The sequence below is a fragment of the Elephantulus edwardii genome, unplaced genomic scaffold (genome assembly GCF_000299155.1).
Source record: "Elephantulus edwardii isolate Elephantulus edwardi_28Jun2011 unplaced genomic scaffold, EleEdw1.0 scaffold00121, whole genome shotgun sequence".
NCBI classification, from domain to species: Eukaryota; Metazoa; Chordata; class Mammalia; order Macroscelidea; family Macroscelididae; genus Elephantulus; species Elephantulus edwardii.
The window spans coordinates 7675800-7698887 of record NW_006399871.1 but is presented as its reverse complement, the minus strand read 5'-3'; the positions used below and the strand labels follow the sequence as shown (position 1 = coordinate 7698887).

The following is a 23088-nucleotide window of genomic DNA, read 5'->3' as shown; positions in this document are numbered from 1 at the left end:
GGTCCAGGCAGAGGCCGGGAAGGTGGAGGTCCAGGCAGAGGCCGGGAAGGTGGGGGTCCAGGCAGAGGTCGGGAAGGTGGAGGTCCAGGCAGAGGTCGGGAAGGTGGAGGTCCAGGCAGAGGTCGGGAAGGTGGAGGTCCAGGCAGAGGCCGGGAAGGTGGGGGTCCAGGCAGAGGTCGGGAAGGTGGGGGTCCAGGCAGAGGTCGGGAAGGTGGGGGTCCAGGCAGAGGTCGGGAAGGTGGAGGTCCAGGCAGAGGTTGGGAAGGTTAAACAGTGTGTTTGGAGGAGGTGGGAGGGTGTTGGGCTCGGAGCTCACAGAGGAAGGGTGGGGCTGGCACACAGTTGGAGGCTGTGAAGTGGCTGCCTGGCTCTGAGCTTCCCTCTCGGGCATCTCCCCTGGCTCTAAGCTCCAGTTGTATAAGAGCCTCCCTGTCTCAGGAGCGTCTGAGTGTCTTCCCAGCCCATTCCCCTCCCTACCACCTCTTCAACACGTCCATCCCTCCCTTTCAGCCCAGGTAACCCATCTCTCAGCCTCCTGTACCTCAAGTATGTGTACTCTCAGATAGGCTTCACCTCCCCAGATCTCAAGGGAGGGATGGCCCACCGTCTCCTGGGACCCTAAGTCACTGGGCCTGCTGCTGACACGCACCGCAGACATACCCCAGCAGGGCTGAGGGGCCAGGCCAGGCTGCAGGCAGGACTCGACAGACATCAAGCCCGTGAGAGGCCCAGACCCCAGGCTTCAGGCTCCACTGCCAGTCTGGGAGGGCATACCGCCCTCATGATTCCGGTGAGGTCATTGCTGGCACGGGGTGCCACTTGGATGCCAACACACTTGTCACCAGGCAGCCAACCTGGGATCCAGAGGAAGGCAGGTCTGTGGGCATGACCTTGACAGGGCTCTGTGTCCTCATGTATAAGCAGGGGTGTGCTCCTGGTTCCTGTCTCTAGCTGGGCCTCTAAGAACTGACTCTGGGTGTCTGGGAACATGATTCTACACCTGAACATGCCTCTTCTTCTCTTCCTGTTGATGTGTGTGTGTGTGTGTGTGTGTGTGTGTGTGTATGTGTGTGTCTGCACACACATGTGAACGGCCATGTCTCTCTATGCCTGGAATGCCCAAACATGTCTGTTTGTATATCTGTGAGTCGTGTCTCTCTCTGCGCCCGTGTTTCCTGATGGCTGGTATTTTCACATGCAGGCATGTGTGCATGTATGTGTGTGTGCGTGTGTGTATCTAAGGTCACTTGCCTGGGAGTGCTTGTCACGTGCACATCCACGCCTATAAAATGACACAGCAGCAGCCCTCACCCCAGGTCCATCCAGACTGACCTTTCCTGTTGGGGCTGCCGCCTCCGTAGTGCACAGAGCCTGTCTGGGCCTTGCACGTCTGTGGGCCTGGGGACACATGTGATGCGGCTTGTGGACAGGCACTCAGAGAACACTCCAAGGTCCGGGGTAGGCCAGGCCAGCACACACTCAAGGTGCCAAGGACGTCTGTCGCTGCCTCAGCAAACCAGCCCCGTCTTGCCTCCCGTGGGCCCTGTGCGTCTGTGGGCCTGGTGACGCGTGTGACAGGACCTCCTCTCCTGGGGCCCCGAATTGGTTTGTCTCTCCTGGCTCTTTGCACAAGCCACCGGCACAGGCCAGGACCTGTACTCAAGTCCTTTGAGGACAGGTGCAGAGCTTCAGTCTCCCTCTCGTCTGTCCCCACCTCTGGTGAAGCTGTGCTCAGAGCCAGAGACCTAACTCCAAAGCCTGTGCTTCCAGCTGGAGGTTGAGATAGACCCCCAAGTCTAGGGATGGAAAGACACTGGTAGCTGGCTCCCCAAGGAAGTGTGGGCTGCTCGGTCAGAAAAGGGTAAACAAAGTGCAGTCCTAATGGCCGAATCCTCAGAGAAATGTGATAGAGCCCTTTGAACTGAGAAGGGACAGGCATGCTGGAGAGGGGACATGTGAACTCTCCGCACCTCAGTTTCCTCATCTGTAAGATCAGAGAGTTAACAAAGTGATTCCTTTACGAGGACAGGACAGCGCCTGGCACACAGGCTACCGACGAGGGCTGTGTGTGCTGATATAACTGACAGAACCTTGGACGCTGAGCAGATTTAGCTCACCCAGAGGGCCCCTGAGTGGCTCCTGCTGTGACTGGCAGAGCGGAGCAGGGCCTGAGGCCAGAGAGAAGCTACACGCATCCTCAGGACAGGTTGGGAGTGAAAGAAGTCAGTGTCCCCGAAGAAGGGACTCTGCTCTCTGATTGGGCCCCGCAGATCCAGGGGAAGCTGTCCGTCACCTCCAGATTCCACCTGGTCGCTACAGCCTGGGAAGATGGTCTTCCTTGTTCCAGTCCCCCCACCTCTCAGAGCCTTGCTGCTCTTCCCCATGTGGGGACATCCCTCCACCCCCTCTTCCCAGGCCCATGTCTTGGGAACTCGTGAACCTTCGGACCTGGGCTGGGCTGGGCTGGGTCAGGCTGGCTGGCATTGACTTTGGCTCAGAGGTTGGTTTTCTGAGCAAAGCTGTAGCACTGGCAGGCTTACAAAGAGACAATTAAATCTTCCTCGGGGTAGGAAGTCCCTCAGGGGCATGTGAGGCATTGATCTCTGTCTCTTGAATCAGACCCCCACACACCTGCCGCGGCCAGGCCTCTGCAGGGCTAAGAGCTTCTGTGGAGGAGAAGCAACCATGATAAAGGGGGTGGCTTCCCCCGGAACTCAGCCCCAATTTAACTGTCTGGGATTCTTGTACTTTGTGAATTTTATGACGATTCCTTCCAAATGAGCCCAAATTTCCTACCTATTACTTTCTTTCAAAACAGATCTTCTCTAATGTCTCCACTGTCGTAGTTGTGAGGGGCCAGCAAGTCCGTTGCGACTCATGGCAGCCCTTCAAACAACAGAGCTGAATCGAGCCCTGCCCTACACCAGTCCCTGTCCTGTTCATGCCCACTGCGGTGGTCACCACGTCAGACCGTCTCACTGAGGGTCTTCCTCTTCCACCGACTGTCTTTTAGCAATACATCTTTGCAGTCTTAAAATGAAGCCCAGAATATACACTTCCACCTCCAAAATATGTTCTAGATATAATGTCAAAGGCAAATAGAGAGGAATGCAATTTATAGAAGGAGTGCTCTGTACGTGTGTAAGCATAACTGTAAAAGATAAGAGGCAGTCTGAAGGTTGGGCCTCTACCTATAAATGCTGGGACGGTGAGAGCTGTAAAAGCGAATTGCAATGTCCAGGTGGTGGCTACATCAATGAGATGGACAGGTGGGAACTCGAATAGCACCAGCAGTTCTGCTGTTGTAACTGAGATTTTTCCAAAACACTGAACAACTCCTTGCAAAGTTCAGGAGGACGGTCTTCACTCCCTTGACACACTAATTGTCCTCCCGGAAACCCCGTGTATGTTAAATGTGCACATGGAGTACATTGTGTTCTGAGTGAAAGTCCATGGGCGGTACAAATGCTTGGCACTTGATTATGGACGTAAAGGCTGACGGTTCAAAACCTCTCAGCTGTGACACGCAAGAAAGGTCTGGAAATCTTCTCCCATAAAGATTAGTGCCAAGAAAATCCTATGGAGCAGGTCTGCGCTGTCACACACACACACACACACACACACACACACACACACACACACGGTCACCCCCTTTGAGATGGTGTTGACTCAGTATCATCAACAGGTTTGGGATTAAGGGGTGTCACACACACATACACACACACACACACAGGGTCACCCCCTATGAGATGGCATTGACTCAGTGTCAATAGGTTTAGGACTTGGGGTTTTGAGTTATATGTAAAATGGAGTGACTGTCTAGGCCCTGGCTGTTACAAAAGGTTTTCAGCTACACAGATGTGTGGTGGTTCATTTGAAAGTCAGGTGGGACATGGGACACTTCACACCCATACAAGATCACCCAGGTACATGATACCTACCTGGCCCATCTCGTGCCTGCCCATGAAATGTAGACAAGCCCCCTTCCCAAACACTGTTAAAAAAAACCAAAACTTGAGCACTGCTTACAACACATGGAGTCAAGGTGTCCCTCACTGAGGACCACGGAACTGGAACCATGCTTATCCCATTAGGCTCGACTGGATGCCCTCCCTCAGACTGAACGGTCCTCCAGGAAGGATGCTGTAGTCTCCCATCCTGGCAAGGAGAGTGGGTGTCTGGGGGCTCACCTGGCTGGAGACCTTGCTGACTTATGTCCTCTGCCATCATCCCCCTGTCTCCAGGCTGCAGCAAGATGTGGGACAACCTCACCTGCTGGCCAGCCACCCCTCTAGGCCAGGTGGTCATCTTGAGCTGCCCCCTCATCTTCACCCTCTTTTCTGCCAGTCAAGGTGAGAGTCAGGGATTGAAGGGAGGGAGTCGGGGTGGGGGGGCAGGTGGAAGGCCTCTGGAGGGGGAATTGGGGCTCAAGGGAAGGAGAAGGAGAAGAGTGGGCAGGGGGCCTGGAGCAATCAGGGGGTGCCTGATAGAGGTGCTGATGACGTTGAGTCTTTGAAGGACTGTGGGATTTGTTTTGCTCTTCAGGTAAAGATAAGTGCGTGGGAAGGGCTCACTAAATATTTGCTCAGCGTTTGATAACCGATTGACAGGCAGGTACTCCGTGAAATTATGGCTCCCATGTTCCCGTTGTTTTGAGCCCATCATGATTCCGTCATCTGCTCCCCAGAACTGATGACCTTTTGGCCTCTGTGATACTGTCACAGAGCTTTAGTTTGACACCTTGTTAAACAAAAAGCCAAAGCCAAACCTCGCTGCAGTCAAGCGGCTTCCACCTCGATGGACGCTGTAAGGGCATAACTGAACCGCCCACACGGTTCCCATGGCTGTAAATCTTCGTGGACGTAGATTGAATCTTTCATTTTCTCCCACGGGACAGCTGGTGGGTCCAAACCATGAAACTTTGGGTTTGCAGCCAAGCACTTGACCACTGCGCCACCGGGGTTTCCATGTTCTGCTGAAATGCATGTGCACGTGGAAGGCAGGAAGGAAGTGAAGCTTCTCCAGGAAGTAGATTTCCTTACTCTTGAAGAACTAAGGGGGGCTTATAATATACATTCAGTCTTCCTTGTTGTTGTTGTTGTTGCTTTGTGCCGCGGAGTCACCTGCGACTCATAGTCACGCTGTGCACAATAGCTCTGAATCCTGTCCTGTCCGGAGCCAATCCCACCGTCTCCAACACACCTGGCCCCCGTTATACCAGTTACGGTGTCAATCCATCTCATCTGGAGTCTTCCTCTCCTGTGCTGTCCCTCCACCCTTTCAAGCATGATGTCCTTCTCCAAGGACTGGTCCCCCCGGCGACGTGCCCAGAGTATGTCAGACGGAGCTTCAAAATCCTTGCCTCCAGAGAGCAACTTGGTGAATGTGTATTGAGCACCTGGGCACTAGACACGGTCCTGTCTAAAGCAATATGAGGTTGAGGATGGAACATGCCCCCCGTCTGCCCTAACAGAGCTGATGTTTAGGTGGGGGGAGGTCTAACAGTAAACAGATATGTTATCACAAATAGTAAGATGTGCTGGGAGGGGGAATAGTGGGAGACTCTGTAGACATGGCAGATGCTCATGTTCAACCTCCCAGAGGAAGAGCCGTTGAACTGTAGTCTGATGACCTGGAGAGTAAGAAGGAATCACCACCCCAGAGCTCCTCAAAGAAAAGAAGAAGGGCTGAGAGAGGGAGCCAGTGGCCCATGAACTTCAGAGAAAGAAACTCCAGGCTACTGTGACTGGAAGAGAGAGACAGCTGGGAAATGTGCAGTGTGAGGAAGACACAGGTGGGCAGAGGACACAGGAGAGGCCTTGGGCTCTTTCTAAAGGCCAGTGAGACGCCACCATTGGTCAGCAAGACAAGACTGAAGAAGGCTTGTTACCCTTGGATATTGCTTAGCTATTGCAACTGCACTACCAGGTTCCCTAGCAGATTTTGTAATATCAGAACCCAGTTGATACAGTTAATTCCATCTCAAAGCTGGCAAAGTAGAAGGATTTCAGTGGCTGGATTCTTTCTGGAATAGTAGGCTTCTGTGGGTGGACTTGAACCTCCAGTCATTTGATTATCAGCTAAGCGTGTTAACTGTTTGCACCACCCATGAACTCCATTTAAGTACCAGGTGTCCACTTTGTCTTTGGGAATAACTTCATCAAGTCCTGATCCTTTAGACACATGGGGGCTCCGAAGCCTGAGAGGTTACTTTCACGGATGCCAGCTGGGTTATTTTGGCCTTGTCTGCACTGTTCTGCTTATCAGCCTGGTAGGAGCCAGATTCTGAGGATGAGCACTGGCTTAGGGTGGGCAGAGTGAGTTCTTGAGAACAGCAGATGAAACGAGGGCTGTGGTTTGGTGAGCGGGGAGTTGAAAGCCCTGGGGCAGGCCCACCTTTGACTGCAGTGGTAAGAAGTTACAGAAGCAGGTGAAGATTTCTCCTGTATCCTCAAGTCGAAATTCACTGATAGCTGATCCTCCAGTGGGTTTTCTGAAGCTGTAAATCAAATGGGAAAAGATTGCCCGTCTTTCTTCTCAGGAGCAGCTTGTGGTTTCGAATCACCTCCCTTTGATTGGCAAGTCCTTACCCGTTAGGCCACCAGAGCTGCTTCGTGGACAGAAAAAGGTCATTCACAAAGGGAAACAGCAAAACCCAGTGCCCCTTCTTGGCCTTCCTGAGACTACACAGTGGAAAGAAAGCCAGCCCAAGCTTCAATCTCTATAATGCTGTCCCTTCTCTCCCCTAACTGGCCCTCAGTTCCTCATCTATTCAGTGAGATGACAAGAACTTCTTTCAAATGATGGCAGGAGGATTTATGGAAAGAGTGAATGTGGAAACCACGCAGGATGTTCACCTCTCTGAGGAGACAGGATACCTTGACCCCTCCCCTGGCTCTGCCCCTGAACACGCAAAACTAGTCCTCAGGTCCCCTCAGTGCAGGTGAGGACCAAGATTATCCAGGAAGACTTGTGTCTGAACTTTCCCCACCCTGTTTTTCCTGTATGGCTTTGGGCTAGTGATCAACCTTTGGGACCTCCACTTCTCAACAGCCAAGTGGGGTTACCTTCTGCACTGGACAGTGAAGGAGAGTAAGTAAGTGTGTGTAGAGGACTTTGTGCAGCAGTGAGGCCGAAGTTCTGGACGTCTGTCCTTGTGATGAAGCTGTGATGGTGATGATGATGACATTGATGTCGGGATAATAGTGATCAAGGTGCTGGTTCTCATATTGATGACGATGATAAGTGATGATAATGGTAATAGTGATTTTGATAGTGATGATGATGGTGATTATAACAGTGACGATGATGATGATGATGGTGATAATAGAGATGATGAAGGTGATAATAATAATAGTGATAATGATGGTGATTGTTGTTGTTGTTGTGTGCCCTGAGTCGCCTGCAACTCACAGTGACCCTCTGTACAACAGCCCTAAACCCTGCACTATCCTGTGCCAATCTCACTGTCTCCGGCACACCTACCCCCATTACCCCAGTCCCTGAATCAACCCACCTCACAGAGACTCTTCCTCTCTTGTGTTCCACCCTCCCAAGCATGATGTCCCTCTCTAAGGACTGATCCCTCCTTGCAACATGTCCAAAGTATGTCAGATGGAGCTTCAGAATCCTTGCCTCTAAGGAGCAGCCCAGTTTAACCCTCTCGAGGATGAATCTGTTTGCTTTCCTAGCAGTCCATGATACATTCAATACTCTTCGCCAACACCACAGCTCAAAGCCATCAGTTCTCCTTCTATCCTCCCTAGTCATTGTCCAGCTCTCTGATACACAGCAAGTAATTGCAAAGAACATGGACTGTGTCAGGCACACCTTAGTCTCCAGAGTGACTCCATTGCTCTTCAGGAATGATGGTGATGGTAGTGACGATGAAGGTGATAAAGATAATAGTGATAATGATGATGATTATGACAGTGCTGATGATGGTGATGAAGATTGTGGTGGTGATGGTTACATGATGATAGCAAGAATGATGGTAGTGATGATATGATGAAGATGATAATGCTACTAGTGAAATGATGGTGATTATAACAGTGGTGACAGTGGTAATGGTTATGATGGTGGTGACAATACTGATAATGATGGTTATAATAGTAGTGATAGGGGAGCTCTGGTGGCCTAGTGGCAAGAAGCTGCAACTACAATCCCAGAGGTGCACGGTTCGAATCCACCAGATGCTCTGCCGGGTAAGGAGGGGCAATCTCCTCCTGTACCAGTCAGATCTGATTTGACGGTACACGCACACAAAAATAATAAAATTTAAAAAAATATAGTAGTGATGATGTGACACGATAGTGATAACGATGGTGATGAGTGAGGACACTGGTGTTGACGTGGTGATGCGATGATGGTGATTATAATAGTGGTGATGGTGATGGTGGTGGTGACAGTGACTATCCGAGGATGACGGTGGTGACAGTACTGATAATGATGGTGGTTGTAACAGTGGAGATGATGTGACACGATAGTGATAACGATGGTGATGAGGACACTGGTGTTGACGTGGTGATACGGTGATGAGAGCGAGAACAGTGATGAAGATTCGAGGTTGATGGTGGTGATGATCGAATGATGAAATTGATTCTAGTGAAATGGTGGTGATTGTAATAGTGGTGATTGATGATGGTGATGAGCATGTGGTGGTGACAGTGGTAACGGTTTTGGTGGTGGTGGTGATATGATGAGGGTAATGATAAGAGTGAAATGAGGGTGATTGTAACAGTGATGATGATGGTGGTGATGAAGAGTGGGGTGGTGATGGTACTTGATGACGATGATGGTGATGAGCATGTTGTGACCACAGTGGTAACGGTTTTGGTGGTGATATGATGAAGTTGATAATAGTAGTGATAATGTTGGTGATTATAACAGTGATGAGACAGTGACAGTGATGGTTTGATGACAGTGATACAGGTGCCTGTAGGGATCCTGATGATCCGATGGTTACAGTGATGAGAGTGGTGCCAGTGAGCAAGCCCCTAGGGAACAAGGGTGCCTCCCCATCTCTTCTCTTTTCCTGCCTTTCTTTCCCTCCCCCTATTTCTTCCTCCATCACCTTCCTCCTCCTCCCACTCCCCCTCTTCTCCTCTTTCACTTCCCCCTCAGTCCCCTTTATTCTGCCCCACCCCCCAGTTGGCCAACTTTCTCCTGGACTCAAGCGCCTCTTTAATGAGTCATGGGAGGGGAAGAGGCTCCTCTCTGGCTCACTCATTGCCCATCCAAACTCTCCTTTCTCTTTGGGGCAGTGAACGCCTCCGTAGCTCTGGATATGAGAGCCTCAGTGACTCCTGTCACTTCACAGGCCCCCTTGGTAGTCCTGTCCCTTTGCTGTCACTATGCATGTAGCACAGCTGACCCAGTACTGCAGCCTCAACATGTTTCTTCCCCAAGATCATGCTGTGCGGTTGGAGCTTAACTCCCCAAACACAGACTCCCAGGAACTCCTTGCTTCCCCATTGATGAGGATTTCAGATCTGTGCCATGTTCAGGTGACCTCCTCACCCATTGCTCGCCAGCAGCCTCTCTCAGCCCCATTGACTAAGGAGGTAATCCAGGCTCAAAGCCCCAGGCAGGCTGACCACAGAGGACTGGGCAGGACCAGGCCCCACACCCCAGCCAGAGGGCTACTGTCTGTACCCACTCCTGTCCTCGTAGAAACCCATCTGCTGAACTAGTCCCTCAGATCTGAACCAGGATCTGAGTCCAGAGTCCAGTCTCAATCTGAGTGTCAGCGTTCAACTATGGATAAGTGTCAGAGGTCGCTCTGTGACAAGGATCCAGGCTGGGTCAATGACAAGGGTTTCAATGCTGATATTGCACCTGAGGTCAAGTTTTTACTAGGACAAGGTAGGACTTGTCCCAGGAATGTGTTCTGTCATCTGTGTTGGGGGTCCCCTAGTGGCCCCAGAGGGGCTTTCTCCCTCCCCAAGTCCCCCGATGATACCTGGAATGTCTGATTTGAGCAGCTGGAGTCCAACAGCCCCAGGATTTGGCAGCCATGAGGACAAGTTCTTGGATCTGTGTCACGCAGAGCTAGGCAGACCCCCATGACCTGCTCCAGAGACTAGCCCTGCGCCTGATCCAAACGTCTCTCCATCTTCCCTGTCCCTGCCCTTCCCAGGCCTCAACGTGAGCCGCAGCTGCACTGAAGAGGGCTGGACACACCTGGAGCCTGGCCCCTACCCTGTTGCCTGTGGCTTTAATGACAAGGCATGGAATTTGGATAAGGTGGGACTCAGCGAATCCCCACCTCACTTCCCAGAGCATCCTTGCTTGCTAGGTTTCTTTGACCCACACCCCCACCAAGGGAGGATGTTGCTTTCCAAGTCGGAGCCAGGGTCTGCCCTTCCTAAGCCTCTTCTCTTTCCAGTCCTGCGTATCTGGGGATTGATCCTCTGCATCCGGCAAGGTGTGGGAAGGAGTTCTTATGAAGCTCACATGACGGGTGGAGGTTCCCAGAGCCATAAAAGCTAAAGCAGCAGCCCCAAGCTAGACCCCTCCACTGCCTCATGGGAGCCTCGCTCTAGCCCTGAAAGACAGCCAAAGGCAGGCCCTTCACATCCAGAGGTGCAGAACCTGGAAGAGGTGCAACCTCACTCACCCACAAGTCAGTCAGGGTCAGGGACAACAACAACGCCTTTCATCCCAGGATGGGGAATCTGTCCCCAGAGTCGACTCAGCATAGGTGGTCCCTGTAAGGATTTGAGCCCAGGGGCCAGGGATGGGAATTGATGGGAGACTGAAGAATAACTAGAGTCCTCAGCTAAAAGCCACCTTGCTGATACGATGTACAGATGCATGTGTCTGTCTGTCTGTCTGTCTGTCTGTCTGTAATGATATCTGGCCCACCCCTAGAAGATCTTCTTAGAGAGGACTTCCACTCTTTCTTAGAGGGCAGCAATGTCCCCGGAGACCTTAGAAGCCCACTGGAGCCTCAGGCCCACATTTCCCTAGAGCCCTCTGAATCACTTGGCTCTATTCAGACAGCAGTGGAAGGCAGAGAAGGCGTGGGGCCTTTTCCAGTGATTGTTGCTCTGCATACGTGACCATGACCATGACCATGACCATGACCATGACCATGATCATGACAAGGAGGACATGGAAAAAAAGGATCATACAAGAATTAGGGGTCCATATTTACCTCCCTAGAAAGCTCAGACTGTCCTCATCCTGCTGCCCAGAGATGGGAGTTTAGCCCCACGTTGTCCCCTTTAATATTTGCCGTTCCCCGTGTACCTCGCCTGGCCCCACAGCACACTGCGCTTAGGTGGAAGTCTGCAGGGCCCACAGGCTTAGTCCCCTTGGGTGCTGAGCCCACAGTTGGGCCCGTAACGAGACAATAAATGAATGAATGGCACCCAAGGGGCCTTCACTCTGTCTCATAATTTTGTCTCCCACCACTAAATTCAACTCCACCCCACCCTGGTAAGCAGTAGTATCTTGTCTATGGAATCTACGGGGTTAAGGGGTTTGGGGACAAAGAAGACCCCTCAAATGTTCTTGGGAACCCAGGGCCACTCCCTACTCATCTACCCAGTACAGATGTATAGGATACCCTACCTCTGCCAGAAACCCCTGTGGGAGCCCACCCACCCAAGACCCTCACTCGCCCCTTCTCTCACATCAGCAGACAGTGTTCTACAGTTCAGTGAAGACCGGCTACACCATTGGCTACAGCCTGTCCCTGGCTGCCCTTCTAATCGCAATGGCCATCCTGAGCTTCTTCAGGTGAGATCCAGTCTGAGTGACAAGTCTCAAAGCACCATCACTCTCACCGTGGAGCCCCCCAGCTCCAAGACTGTCCTGACCCCCTCTACTCTTTCCCTCCAGCACGCAGTCCCTGCCTCAGTCCCCTGTCAAGCCAGCCATCCGTGGTCTGGCAGAGTGCCCAAGGGGTGCCCGAAGCCTGGTTGCACACCAGAACTCCCCTGTACTAAGGGGAGGGGCCCTGGGAGCAGGGCTGCATGACGGGATGGGTGCCTGGGGTGGGGCCCACACTGGGTGGGTCTACATGGAGCCTGCATCCTCCCCACCCTGCTCAGAGTTCTGAAGAGTGTTAGGGGGGGTGAGGGTTATCTGGGTTCAGGTTCAGACCCTCCTGTCCTGCACAGGAAGCTCCACTGCACGAGGAACTATATCCACATGCACCTCTTCACGTCCTTCATCCTAAGGGCCACCGCGGTCTTCATCAAAGACTTGGCCCTCTTCGACAGCGGGGAGACGGACCGCTGCTCTTCCGGTTCGGTGAGGACCCCCTGCCCAGCGCACCTCCCTTGCCCCCTCACCCTAACTCTGCAGTTCCCTCCCTCCCACCCTTTTCCTTCCTCCCTTTTTTCCTTCCTCATTATTCTTTCCCCCCTAAGTACACCCAAACCCCTACAAGTCCTCAAGTTCACTGTCTTCCTAGCAGCTGGAGGTGCCGTTCTGCAATCAGAGTCCACACACCAGCCCCTTGCCTGTTTCTCTCCTGGTGGAACCCTTTACGGCCAGAGCCCAGCATCCCTGCCCCTCCTCTGTTGCTAACTCCCCTTGCGGTCGGTCGTGGAGAATTCCCTGACTCAGTTGTCCCAGCTTTACAAAGACTTCCAAGAATCCTTCCAGCTCTGTGCTCTGCTGTTTACAAGCCGGGGCACATTAGCTGCTCTCCCCTCCCTTGCCTTTGCTCTATGAGGAGTTGTTACACACACACACACACACACACACACACACACACTTCCCTCTTCTGTTCTTCCCCTGCAGGCAGTCCAGTCTTGGGCCTGATTAGGGGAATGTCTAAGGGATCCATCTTGTCACTCCAGGTGACTCTGGGTTCATCTCCGAGTGACCTCAGCTCAGGGTCCCCTCCTGGAGTGCCCACAGCTTCCAGCCCTTATCCCAACTTACAGCCAGAGACCACCCAAGCTCCCACCCTTTCATTGTGGTCAGTGACTCTGTGGAGTCAGCAGTAAGTTGTCCTAAGAGAATAAGCTATGATGGGGGGACCCCAGGCACCTCAGTGGAGGGGAGAGGGAACGGAGGAGGACAACCCCGGCCATTCCCGCAGCCCCTCAGAGAATCCAGGCCAGGATCTGAGGGCCAAGTCATACAGATGGGGTGTGAGTCACATAGCCTGGGAGCAGCCCCCATGCACTGTACAAAGGATCGTAGTGGAGAACAATTTCCTGATTCCTTAGCAGCTCGTTTTAAGGCAAGAGAAAGCACAGGTAATAGGTTTGTTAGTTATTGTTGTTGTTATGTGCCGTCGAGTCGTTTGCGACTCATAGCGACCCTATGTACAACAGCCCTAAACCCTGCTCTATCCTGTGCCAATCTCATTGCCTCTGATACACCCATCCTGATTACCCCAGTCACTGAATCAGCCTACCTCATAGAGGGTCTTCCCCTCCTGCGCTGTCCCTCCACCCTCCCAAGCATGATGTCCCTCTCCAAGGACCTGTCCCTCCTTACAACATGTCCAAAGTATGTCAGACGAAGCCCCAGAATCCTTGCCTCCAAGGAGTAGCTTGGTTTAACCCTCTCCAGGATGAATCTGTTTGTTTTCTTGGCAAGAGAAAGCACAGGTAATAGGCTTGTTAGAGCTGAGTTATTCTTGTTGTGAAGCAAATGGGGGGGCTGGCGGGGAGAAGTAGGTGACAGTGGAGGGGGAGAAAGGCTGTATCTGGAAGGTCTGTGGCCTAAGGGAGGCCTTTCCAGTCCTCAGAAGGCTGCTCTCTGAGGGTGTGGCAAAGCTAAGGGCGCTGGGAGGAAGGGCAGGAATCCACGTTACAAGAAGGCACGGACTCTGCAAGCTTCCTGGACGAGGCTGCCTTTAAGCTGTGTCTCACAGGCATCTAAGTTTGATCTGAAATGGAAGCCTGTTTCGGAGCGGGCACAGAAAGACTCCGAAGACCTTCTACTCGTGCCAAGTGGGTCAGAGAGAGCCGCTAGGCTGCCCTGCTCGGGACTCTTCCTGATTCCTCTGCCATCTTCGTCCACTCCCCTCCTGCTCCTCCGGCCCTGGCAGGATAGCCACTTCTCTCTCTTCCCCTTTTTCACTTCCCTCTTCTCAGCCCCTGCTTGTCCATCCTCAACGCTCCCATCCGGCTCCATTCCAGAGTCCCAGACCTCTCTCTCTATATATATGTTGTTGTTATGTGCCGTCAAGTCACCCAAGACTCATAGCGACCCTACACGACAGCCCTAAACCCTGATCAGTCCTGTGCCTCACTGTCTCCGACACACCCACGCCCCCATATGCAGTGGATTTTGCAAAGTCAAGCAGGAATTCTCCCTCATACCTCTTCCAGATACCTCTCATTCTGATTGGAATAAGTTGAATGACTAGGTAGATCAGGACTGGATAAGTGGATCGATGAGTACATGAGTCAATTGTTGAGTAAATAGTGGCTAGGTGTAAGGATAGATGGTTAAGGAAGGGAAGGCAGGGGATGGGTCTAGGGTAGGTGGATAGGCAGGTAGATGGATGGAAGGATGGGCTGATGGATGAGTAGATAGAAGAAAAGACAGATGAATGATTAGGTGGGAGTGGGATGCAAGGGAGTGAGTGCCCAGTAGATGGGTAAGTAGATGAATGGAGAGATAGGTGGACAGAGAGATGGGAGGACGGCCGTACAGTGGAAGGATGCCTGGATAATGGATAAACAGGTTATTTGGTGGCAGTAGGTAGGTGAGGAGTAAATTATAAATTGGTGGCTGAATAGAAAGATGAATAGATAATGAATGTGTTGTTGTTAGGTGCCGTCAAGTTGAGCATGACTCATAGCGACCCCGTGAACAAAAGATCTGAGCCCTGTTCTATCCGGCACCGTCCTCACACTTCCTGACACACAAGAGAGCCCATTGCAGCAGTCTCCGTATCAGTCCACCTGGTCGAGGGTCTTCCTCGCCTTCACTGACTCTCCACCCTTCCCAGCATCACATCCCTCTCCTAGCAATATGTCCAAAGTATGTGAGGCGAAGCCTCGTGATTCTTGCCTCCAAAGAGCCCTCCGGCTGCACCCTCTCCAAGACATAGCTGTTCGTTCTCTTGGCAGTCCAAGGGATGTTCAGCACTTTGCTTCAACACCACATGGATAATTAAAATCATCAGCTCGTCTCAGAGAACCAGATGACATATAACCAGGGATAACAGGAAGATCACTGAGATGTTTTTAAGGCAATGATGCAAAAAAATAAAGAGATGAAGTTGATTGGCCCAAAGTAGTTTGTGTGCCCTTGGAGAGAGGAGTGGGCAGGCAGGGCCCCAGCTAGTCCCACCGACCCCTCCGGCTTCTCTCCCCGCAGGTGGGCTGTAAGGCAGCGGTGGTCCTCTTCCAGTACTGTGTCATGGCCAACTTCTTCTGGCTGTTGGTGGAGGGACTGTACCTGCACACCCTACTTGCCATCTCCTTCTTCTCCGAGCGGAAGTACTTCTGGGGGTACATACTCATCGGCTGGGGTATGGCACCGGGGAGGGCTTCAGGCTGGGGACAGAGGGGGCAGGGCTAGGGGAGCTTGGCCCCAGGTGGGGAAAGGCATTACCCCAGCCTGCAGGCTCACCGTCCTGCTGGGCTGCGGGTCCTACCCAGAGGGTTCTCCGCCAAAGCCTGAAGGACAGTCTCAAACATTCGAGCCTCAGGCAGGTGCCCTCAGACTGCAGCTGCATCTCACATGGATCTGTGGGACTTTTTAGGGTTCTGTGAGCCTCCTTCGGCTCCTAAAATATAGAGAGTCATTCCTTGTCTATAAGGGGACTTGGTCAAAATTAGAGAATGAGGCTCCCTCTTGGTAAATATACCTGCTCAAGCATGCGTTATACCCCTTAATAGATCATTTTGCATTAAAAAACAAAAACCAACCAAACACAACACCTGCAGAGCCATAGGTGGCAGCCCTGGAAACTGCTCTTTTCCTCCCTCTTCTCCTTCTCCTTCACTCTCTCCCTCCCTCCCTCCCTCGGTCCCTGCCTCCTGGCCCTCTCCTCTCTCCTCTGACCCTGGCAGGGGTACCCAGCACCTTCACCATGGTGTGGACCATCACCAGGATCCACTTCGATGATCGCGGGTAAGTTATCACCTCCCCCGGGATGAGATGATGACACTATGCACACTTGCCACGTGAATGAACCACCACCTTCATTCCCCATGGGAAGGGCTGCAAACCGAGGGTGCCCCAGAGAGCAACAGACACTGGGCCTGGGGCGGCTGAGGTTCTGGGGAAGAGCTGGGGAGAACGAGGGGCCTCTTGTCCCACCGACACTCTCTCTGGCTGAGGAAGGCTTCTTGTTCTCCTCTCCCATCCCCTGCCCAGGTGCTGGGACACCATCGAATCGCCACTGTGGTGGATCATAAAGGCCCCCATCCTCACCTCCATCTTGGTAAGGACTCTTCTGCCAATTGGAGATGGGGAAACTGAGTCCCACAGTACAGAGACAGCTTATTTCGGTGTCTGAGATCAGGACCAAAGCAGAGGCTTCCCAATGCCCATGTCAGGGTCCTCTCTATGCCTCCCTTCGCCCCCAGCCAGCTCTTCTTCAAGAATAGAAAATCCAAGGGAGCTCTGGTGGCCTGGTGGCAAGAAGCTGCACTTCAGTCCCAGAGATGCGCGGTTTGAATCTGCCAGATACCCTGCTGGAGAAGGAGGGGCAGTCTCCTCCAGTACCAGTCAGATCTGATTTGACAATATACACACACACACACACACAGACAAAAAAAAAAAAATACCATTTTTTAAAAAAAGAATAGAAAATCCAGACAGGGAGGCACAGTCCTCTGAAAATTAACCAGAGGGGTTGGGGTGGGGGGTGAGGACATGGAGGGACATCAGAGACCTGGAAACAGGCCACCACCCTCCTAGGGGACTGGACCCCCAGTCTTCACCCTCTGACCTGCTGACCATGACCGTGACCTTCCCCACCCACCCCTGCTCAGGTGAACTTCATCCTGTTTATCTGCATCATCCGCATCCTGGTTCAGAAACTGCGCCCCCCAGAGGTCGGGAAGAGCTCCAGCAGCCCATACTCGTGAGTGTGGCCTAAAGCCCCGGCCCCCCAACTCCCATTCCCCTGTCACCCCATGTCACCCTAAGGTCCCCTACCCCAAACCTTCACCATCACTGAAAGCTCTAACCTGCCTCCTGCCCCTGGCTTGAATGAGCCCACAGTGTGCCCTGCCTAGACCCCACCTTCACCAGCTGCTTCAGAATCCCATGCCTGCTTCTCCGTGGTACACCTAGCAGGTGGCCTGGCCCAGGTGTGTCAACGTGGCCAGACCCGGAATGTCTGAAAACAGTAGATGACCTGCGTCCCATTCACCACAGTCTCTGGCATGTGCCTAGAACAGAGACAGTGGAAGAATTGCCCAGTGGGTGATGTCCTGGGAGCCCTCAGTCTATCAAAGAAACAGCCGTCCTCAAGATTGCACAGTTCTGGGGAGCTCTGGTGGCCTAGTGGCAAGAAGCTGCAACTACAATCCCAGAGGGGCACGGTTCGAATCCACCAGATGCTCTGCCGGGGAAGGAGGGACAATCTCCTCCTGTACCAGTCAGATCTGATTTGACGGTACATGCACACACACACACAAAGACTGCACAGTTCTCAGTCATAACAATGATTTTCACAACTGACAGGGGCCAGGCATGGGCTAAGGAACTTCCATGTATCCATCTATCAGTCTTTTCCCCCCGTGTATCAATCTTTTCATACATACACGCACACATCTGGGTTTTTAAAAAAAAAAAAATCCCATTTTACAGATGAGGAAACTGATGTGCACCCGTAACTGTGTAAATGGGATAGTAATCGGTACTCCTTACTCAGGAAGGCGTGAGGGCTGTGTGCTTAGGAGGACCGGAGAAACAAGTGGGTTTTCATGGGAACAGGGAGAACTCACAAAACATGAAGATGTGGGCAGAAAAGGAGAAGTTTGCACGCCCACAGATGGACCTGGGAACTGATTGATTATCAGTGCCCTGCTGATAAGATAGGCATGGAACATCACCTCGAGACCTTGGTCCTGGGGCTCTAGAATGTTCTGGGCCTGACTTCTCATCTGGAGAGTGTGTGCCGTGATTCCAGGATGCCCGCTCGGATGTCACGAGCTGCTGGATTTAGGATTCTATTCTGGAATCCTGTGATTCGCTCTGAGGAGACTAAGACTCACATTCCTGTTGTGACGAGACTTCTCTCCTGCTGACTGCGTAGGCAGAGCTTCCCTTCCCTTCTTAGAAGGGAGGACCTTGGAGGGGTCTGCGGTGCCCTGAGGGGGCCTAACATGGGGCTTACACATCCTCATCCTCACCTTTGAAAATAGGACCGTGATTCCCCAAAATACAACTGCTCAGAAGAGCTTGCATCCAAGGCAGGGGGAGCCGGTTGTCACCCCAGTGTGCTGAGGGGGAGACTGAACAGCTGACAGCAGGCAGGAGGGGTGGGGAGAGTAGGACATGGCGCTTCCTCCAGAGGGGCCGCTGGCTCCCACTTTCCACCTCCCCATAAGCCTTCAGTTTAAAGAAAGTCGCCATCTGTCACCATTGGGAGGCATGTGGGAGAGGTTTCCCGCCCGGGAGGGGCAGGCCGTGCTCAGAGGCTTGGTGTGTCTGGGACACATACATGTTCACCATGCGTGGGAGAAAGGACAAGGTTAATTCCTCTGCCCGCAGCTTGCCGTGGGACCTCAGGCTCTGGGCTCGGCCTCCCTCGTAGCACACCAAGGCTGGGAAAGAGAGGCAGAGACAGGCCACCCCAGCTCTGCCCCAGGTCTCTCTCTGCTTGGACCAGCAATGAGATCAGGTGGACAGGAAGCCTGAAGCAGGATGAGCCCTGCTCCGTGGGAGAGGGGCGAGTCGTCTGGAGTGAATGTGGACGCTGCTGAGAGCACAGCTCCAACTCAATGAACAGCAGTTCATTTGAAGGGGATTTTGTGAGCCCACAGGCTGATGAAGGAGGACATACTCCTTTAGGGCGCACTGGGAGGATGCAGTGCTGGAGGGGAGACGGGGGACCCTGGAGAAGTGGACACAGCAGAAAAACCAAAGGGCTGGACCCTGTGTCTTCCAGAGTGACAGACACTAGATGGGTGTCCGCCACCCTCCCAAGTGGCCTGGGGCCTAGGTGGCCAGCACCTCAGAATGGCTGTCTTCCTGTAAGTCCTTATTCCTCTTAGAATATCGGTGTCTCACGGATCTCTGCACTTTTTATCACTAAAAGCAGTAGAATTTGCAACAGACCTTCATTTCTGTGATGTAAGCACACACTGACCCATTATGCAGATGGGGAGACTGAGACCAGAGGAGAGGCTCACAGTCTCCTGTAGCCTGAAACCATCCGTCATTAGCTGCTTCAGAGGCTGAACTCTCACTATCATGTGTCATCCTCAGGGTCATCACGGGCCTCTATTCTTTCTTCTCCAGAAGGGTGGCTGGCTGGTAGCAGGAGAGTGTGTCTCCTGCTTCCTCTCAGACCAAAAGGGCCAGTAGGGAGCATAAGAGCAGAGGCCCTGCGGGAACGCCGCTGTGGACACCACATTTCCCAGAGCAAATGTCCTGGTCACTCTCCATCATCAGGGCCTCTAACCCAGCAGCTCCGACCCCAGGCCCAATCGGATGTGCCCAAGTGGACACAGCTACCCTCTGACGTATCCTTTCTCTGTTTCCAGGAGGCTAACCAAGTCCACGCTTCTGCTGATCCCCCTGTTCGGGGTCCACTACATCATGTTTGCCTTCTTCCCGGACAACTTTAAGGCTGAAGTGAAAATGGTCTTTGAGCTCGTTGTGGGGTCTTTCCAGGTATGGACCATTGGCTTATGGCTGCGTTTCTCTCTGGGCTTCAAAGGAATGCAGCCTGGGACTGTGGCTTCTCCTCACTGGATTCTACCCATTTTCATTTCAAAAGTATTAACAGCATCTGCTGTGTCTTTGGCCCTGGGCGAGCCAGGGGGACACGGGAGTTGGGGCTGGGGTTTGGGCAAGCCTCGGAGCTCCCAGAATCCGTCTGCTCCACTTCTCGTCCCTTCTGTCCCCAGGGCTTTGTGGTGGCCATCCTCTACTGCTTCCTCAATGGTGAGGTAAGACCTTCTTGGACCGTGGAAACCAGGGCACAGGAAATGCCAGTTTCTGGGCTTGGAACATACGAATCACTTAGGATAGTATTGAAAATGCAAGATTCCCTGAGCCACCCTAGACCTGTTGACCCAGAGTCTGAAATGTATCAAAGATCCCGGGGGTGGGTGTGTGCACCTTAGAGTTGGAAGAACTTTTTACTGAGTGGCTGTGTGTCCGCTGCAGGAGGGGACAGTTAACAGTGAGCAGAGTTTGGGTTATGGTGGAAGCTTGGTCACAAGGCACAGAAATCCAGCCCAAGTGGGCAGGGAGCTAGAGATCTGAAGGAGGGTCCAGCCCCTCATTCTTAAGGAGCATCCTTCTCTAAGCTTTGCCTCAACCAATCCCAACTCTGCAGGCCCCATCCACTCCCCCACTCCACTCTCCCACCCCCTATGCACACACACACACACACACACACACACACAGCAGCAGCAGCATCCTGGTCTTTCAGTTTAAATTCTCAAACAAGGATCTAATTGGCTGGTGCAAGCGCCCTAAATCCAGAACAGCCCAATCAGCACCAGAGGAGGGTCCAGGCCTAGACCTGACCACCTTCCCCTCTCCCAGGTGCAGGCTGAGCTTCGGCGGAAATGGCGGCGCTGGCGGCTGCAGGGCATCCTAGGCTCGAACTCCAAATATCAGCACGCCCTAGGAGGCAGCAATGGCGTCACCAGCAGCACGCAGGTCTCCATGCTGACGCGGGTCAGCCCCAGCACGCGACGCTCCTCCAGCTTCCAGGCCGAGGTCTCCCTGCTCTGATGGCCCAGCGCCCTGGGGCCCAGAACAGCTCTCTCTCACCTCGGACCCAAGTGGAACCTGGGGCTGAGGTCCACCTGGGCATGGCCAGCCGCACCTCTGGGTGGGGAGGCTACCCAGGTCCCCAAGTCATTGCTCTGACTTGTGCCTGAGTGGAGAAAGGAAGGTGTGTCCACAGATACAAGCTGAATCAGAGCCATGAGGGCGTCTCCTGCAGGATGGGGTAGAAATCAGTCATCAGACGCCTCTCCAGTGCCCTCCTCTGCCAATCGAAGGCAGGAAATCTGTATCCTCTTGCTGTGACCCCTGGTCTCTCCTGACCAGTGGGGAGAAGGCAGCCAACCACCTTCACATGTTGGTGTGACCTGAGAGGAGCAAGGCCTTGCCCAGAAAGGTCACCCATTGTCACCTCCTCTACAGTGCCTAAAACGCCACCACTGCTGTCATGTTATTTGGAGTAAGCATCCATTTCCGCATCTCTCCTCCTACTGTAGCACCTGCTCTGAGCTGCCAGCTCAAAGGTGAGTAAGCCTCTCTGCCTCAGGCACTTGAGAAGTGGTAAGGAGGTTTGATTTGGAGAGCACAGCTCTCCCTCCACAGTCTGAAATGGAGCTGAGAGGCCCCGGGGGTGTGGCTGGAACCATGCACCCTGAGGACCCGGGAGCTCCGAAGCCTCTGGGAATCGAGGAGACTGCCACCCGGCATGCCAGGGCCTCAGACACAGCCCGCCCACCGCGCAAGCCTCAGTGACTCTCTCTGAGGCCAAGAGAGGGTTCTGCTCTTGGACTTAATACAGGGCAGCTGACAGCGGTCCCGGAAATGGTTATGTCTGAGCGTTCCAAAGGTCACCTTCGTCCCTGCAGAGAAGCAGCAGACAGGGCACGAGGTGACCATGTCACCCTTGCCCAGGGTTCAGTCAAACGGAGGCAGTCAGAGGACAGCCCAGATGTCACTGTGTCCTCTCTGGCGACACTGTGACTAATAGGAAGGATTAGAAATGGAGTAGATGGTGTCAGTCAGCAAAGAAGTCTCCGAAGTCATTGCCCACGCTGGCCTCCTGGGTTCCACTTCCTGTAAACTTAGAAAGGGATTGTCTTTGCAGCAGGCGGAAGAGAGAAAGGCCAGGCTGGTCAAAATGAGACCAAATGGATTGGTAAAAGCCTACATCTACTCACAAAGCTTTTCCAGTTTATTCTCTCACTGCCTTCCCAATACCCATCAAGAATGACAGACCCAGTGCAGCACCCTGAAGAGAGGCTCAAGTTCAGCGGCCACTCAGCTTATCACGAACTTGAGCAAGGGTAGTTACAGGCAAATAGATGCCCTTTGGACGGTTATCCGGCGTATCCAAGAGTGGCAGATGCCCTCCATCTAGATTCACAGTGCTCCAGGTCCCACTGTGCGCGTGGTCAGCTCCAGGTCCCACCGTGCGTGTGGTCAGCTCCAGAGCAGAGGAGGAGATCATGCTCCTGGACTGACCACAAGCACTGCTGGGTTGTTGGCGAGAACATTCTCGGCTCCCCACCAACCCCATCCTGGAAACAGAAGCGTCTCCCGGAAAGTCACCAGCTGTGGCTTCCAGCAGTGTCTTCCAATGAGAGACTTCCTATTTGAGAATGATTGGTGGTGGTGGTGGTGGTGGTGGTGGTGGAGAACTTGGGGCACCTTCCCTGAACTTGGACTTTCTTCCCTGAGGGTCTCACACTCCTGTCTTTCCAAGGCATGGGGGCTAAGAGGGCCAGGCGATGTGCCCGAGCGCTTCTCACCCAGCTGGGCTTGTCGCGCACCCTCTCTGAATTTACTCCTCAATTTTGTCCCATCTCTACACATCCTCAAATTAATGGTTCTGCAGACCCCGTCCACTCCCATAAAGCTCGGAAACATCCAGATGACAGAGCCCTCATCACTTGGTTCTGATTCTGCTTCAGAATTTCCCTAAGACCACCAACAGGTCATGATCTCTCAGTCTCAGTGTCTCCACCAGCACAGTAGAGGGTGTTGGGTGAAGTGTTTTTCACTACCCTCGTGGTTACCACAGGCTTGGGTGATTAGCTAGGGGTGTCCAGCACCCTCTGTCACCTGCTATGCCCTCTGGGCTCAGGGAAGAGGGGAGCAGCGGAAGGAGAAACCCCAAGTAGCCTGGGGACCCAGAGGATGGAGGTCGTGTGGAACATTGGAGCTGCTCCTGCAGGGATGAGCTAGGAAGCAGAGAGACAGATCCCAGACGCAAAGTATGCA

At 53.1% G+C, this 23088-nt stretch overlaps 2 protein-coding genes across 2 annotated transcripts in view; both read left to right on the top strand.

The window, feature by feature from the left end:
• Positions 1–519, top strand: part of LOC102853076 — an 18897-nt gene extending 18378 nt beyond the window's left edge. Inside the window, exons 7-8 of the mRNA XM_006893064.1 lie at positions 8–256; positions 439–519. Of these exons, the coding sequence (XP_006893126.1) occupies positions 8–256; positions 439–519 (330 nt within the window). The remainder of the gene's footprint in view (positions 1–7; positions 257–438) is intronic.
• A 3725-nt stretch (positions 520–4244) lies between these two features.
• VIPR1 (vasoactive intestinal peptide receptor 1) lies at positions 4245–20853 on the top strand. The gene is made up of 9 exons (XM_006892989.1): positions 4245–4352; positions 10139–10245; positions 15301–15434; positions 15999–16059; positions 16306–16372; positions 16926–17017; positions 19650–19779; positions 20016–20057; positions 20662–20853. Exons 2-9 carry the CDS (start codon positions 10220–10222, stop codon positions 20851–20853), a joined length of 744 nt encoding a protein of 247 aa, XP_006893051.1. The 5' UTR covers positions 4245–4352; positions 10139–10219.
• The last annotated feature ends 2235 nt before the right edge of the window (positions 20854–23088 follow it).

What these genes read in the sequence shown, in the direction of transcription:
- VIPR1 (XM_006892989.1), top strand. Translation starts at nt 10,220, where the DNA reads ATGACAAGGCATGGAATTTGGATAAG. An exon ending in GAGCGGAAGTACTTCTGGGG is followed by an intron (nt 15,435 to 15,998) that starts GTACATACTCAT and finishes TGACCCTGGCAG; the next exon opens with GGGTACCCAGCACCTTCACC. An exon ending in ATCCACTTCGATGATCGCGG is followed by an intron (nt 16,060 to 16,305) that starts GTAAGTTATCAC and finishes TCCCCTGCCCAG; the next exon opens with GTGCTGGGACACCATCGAAT.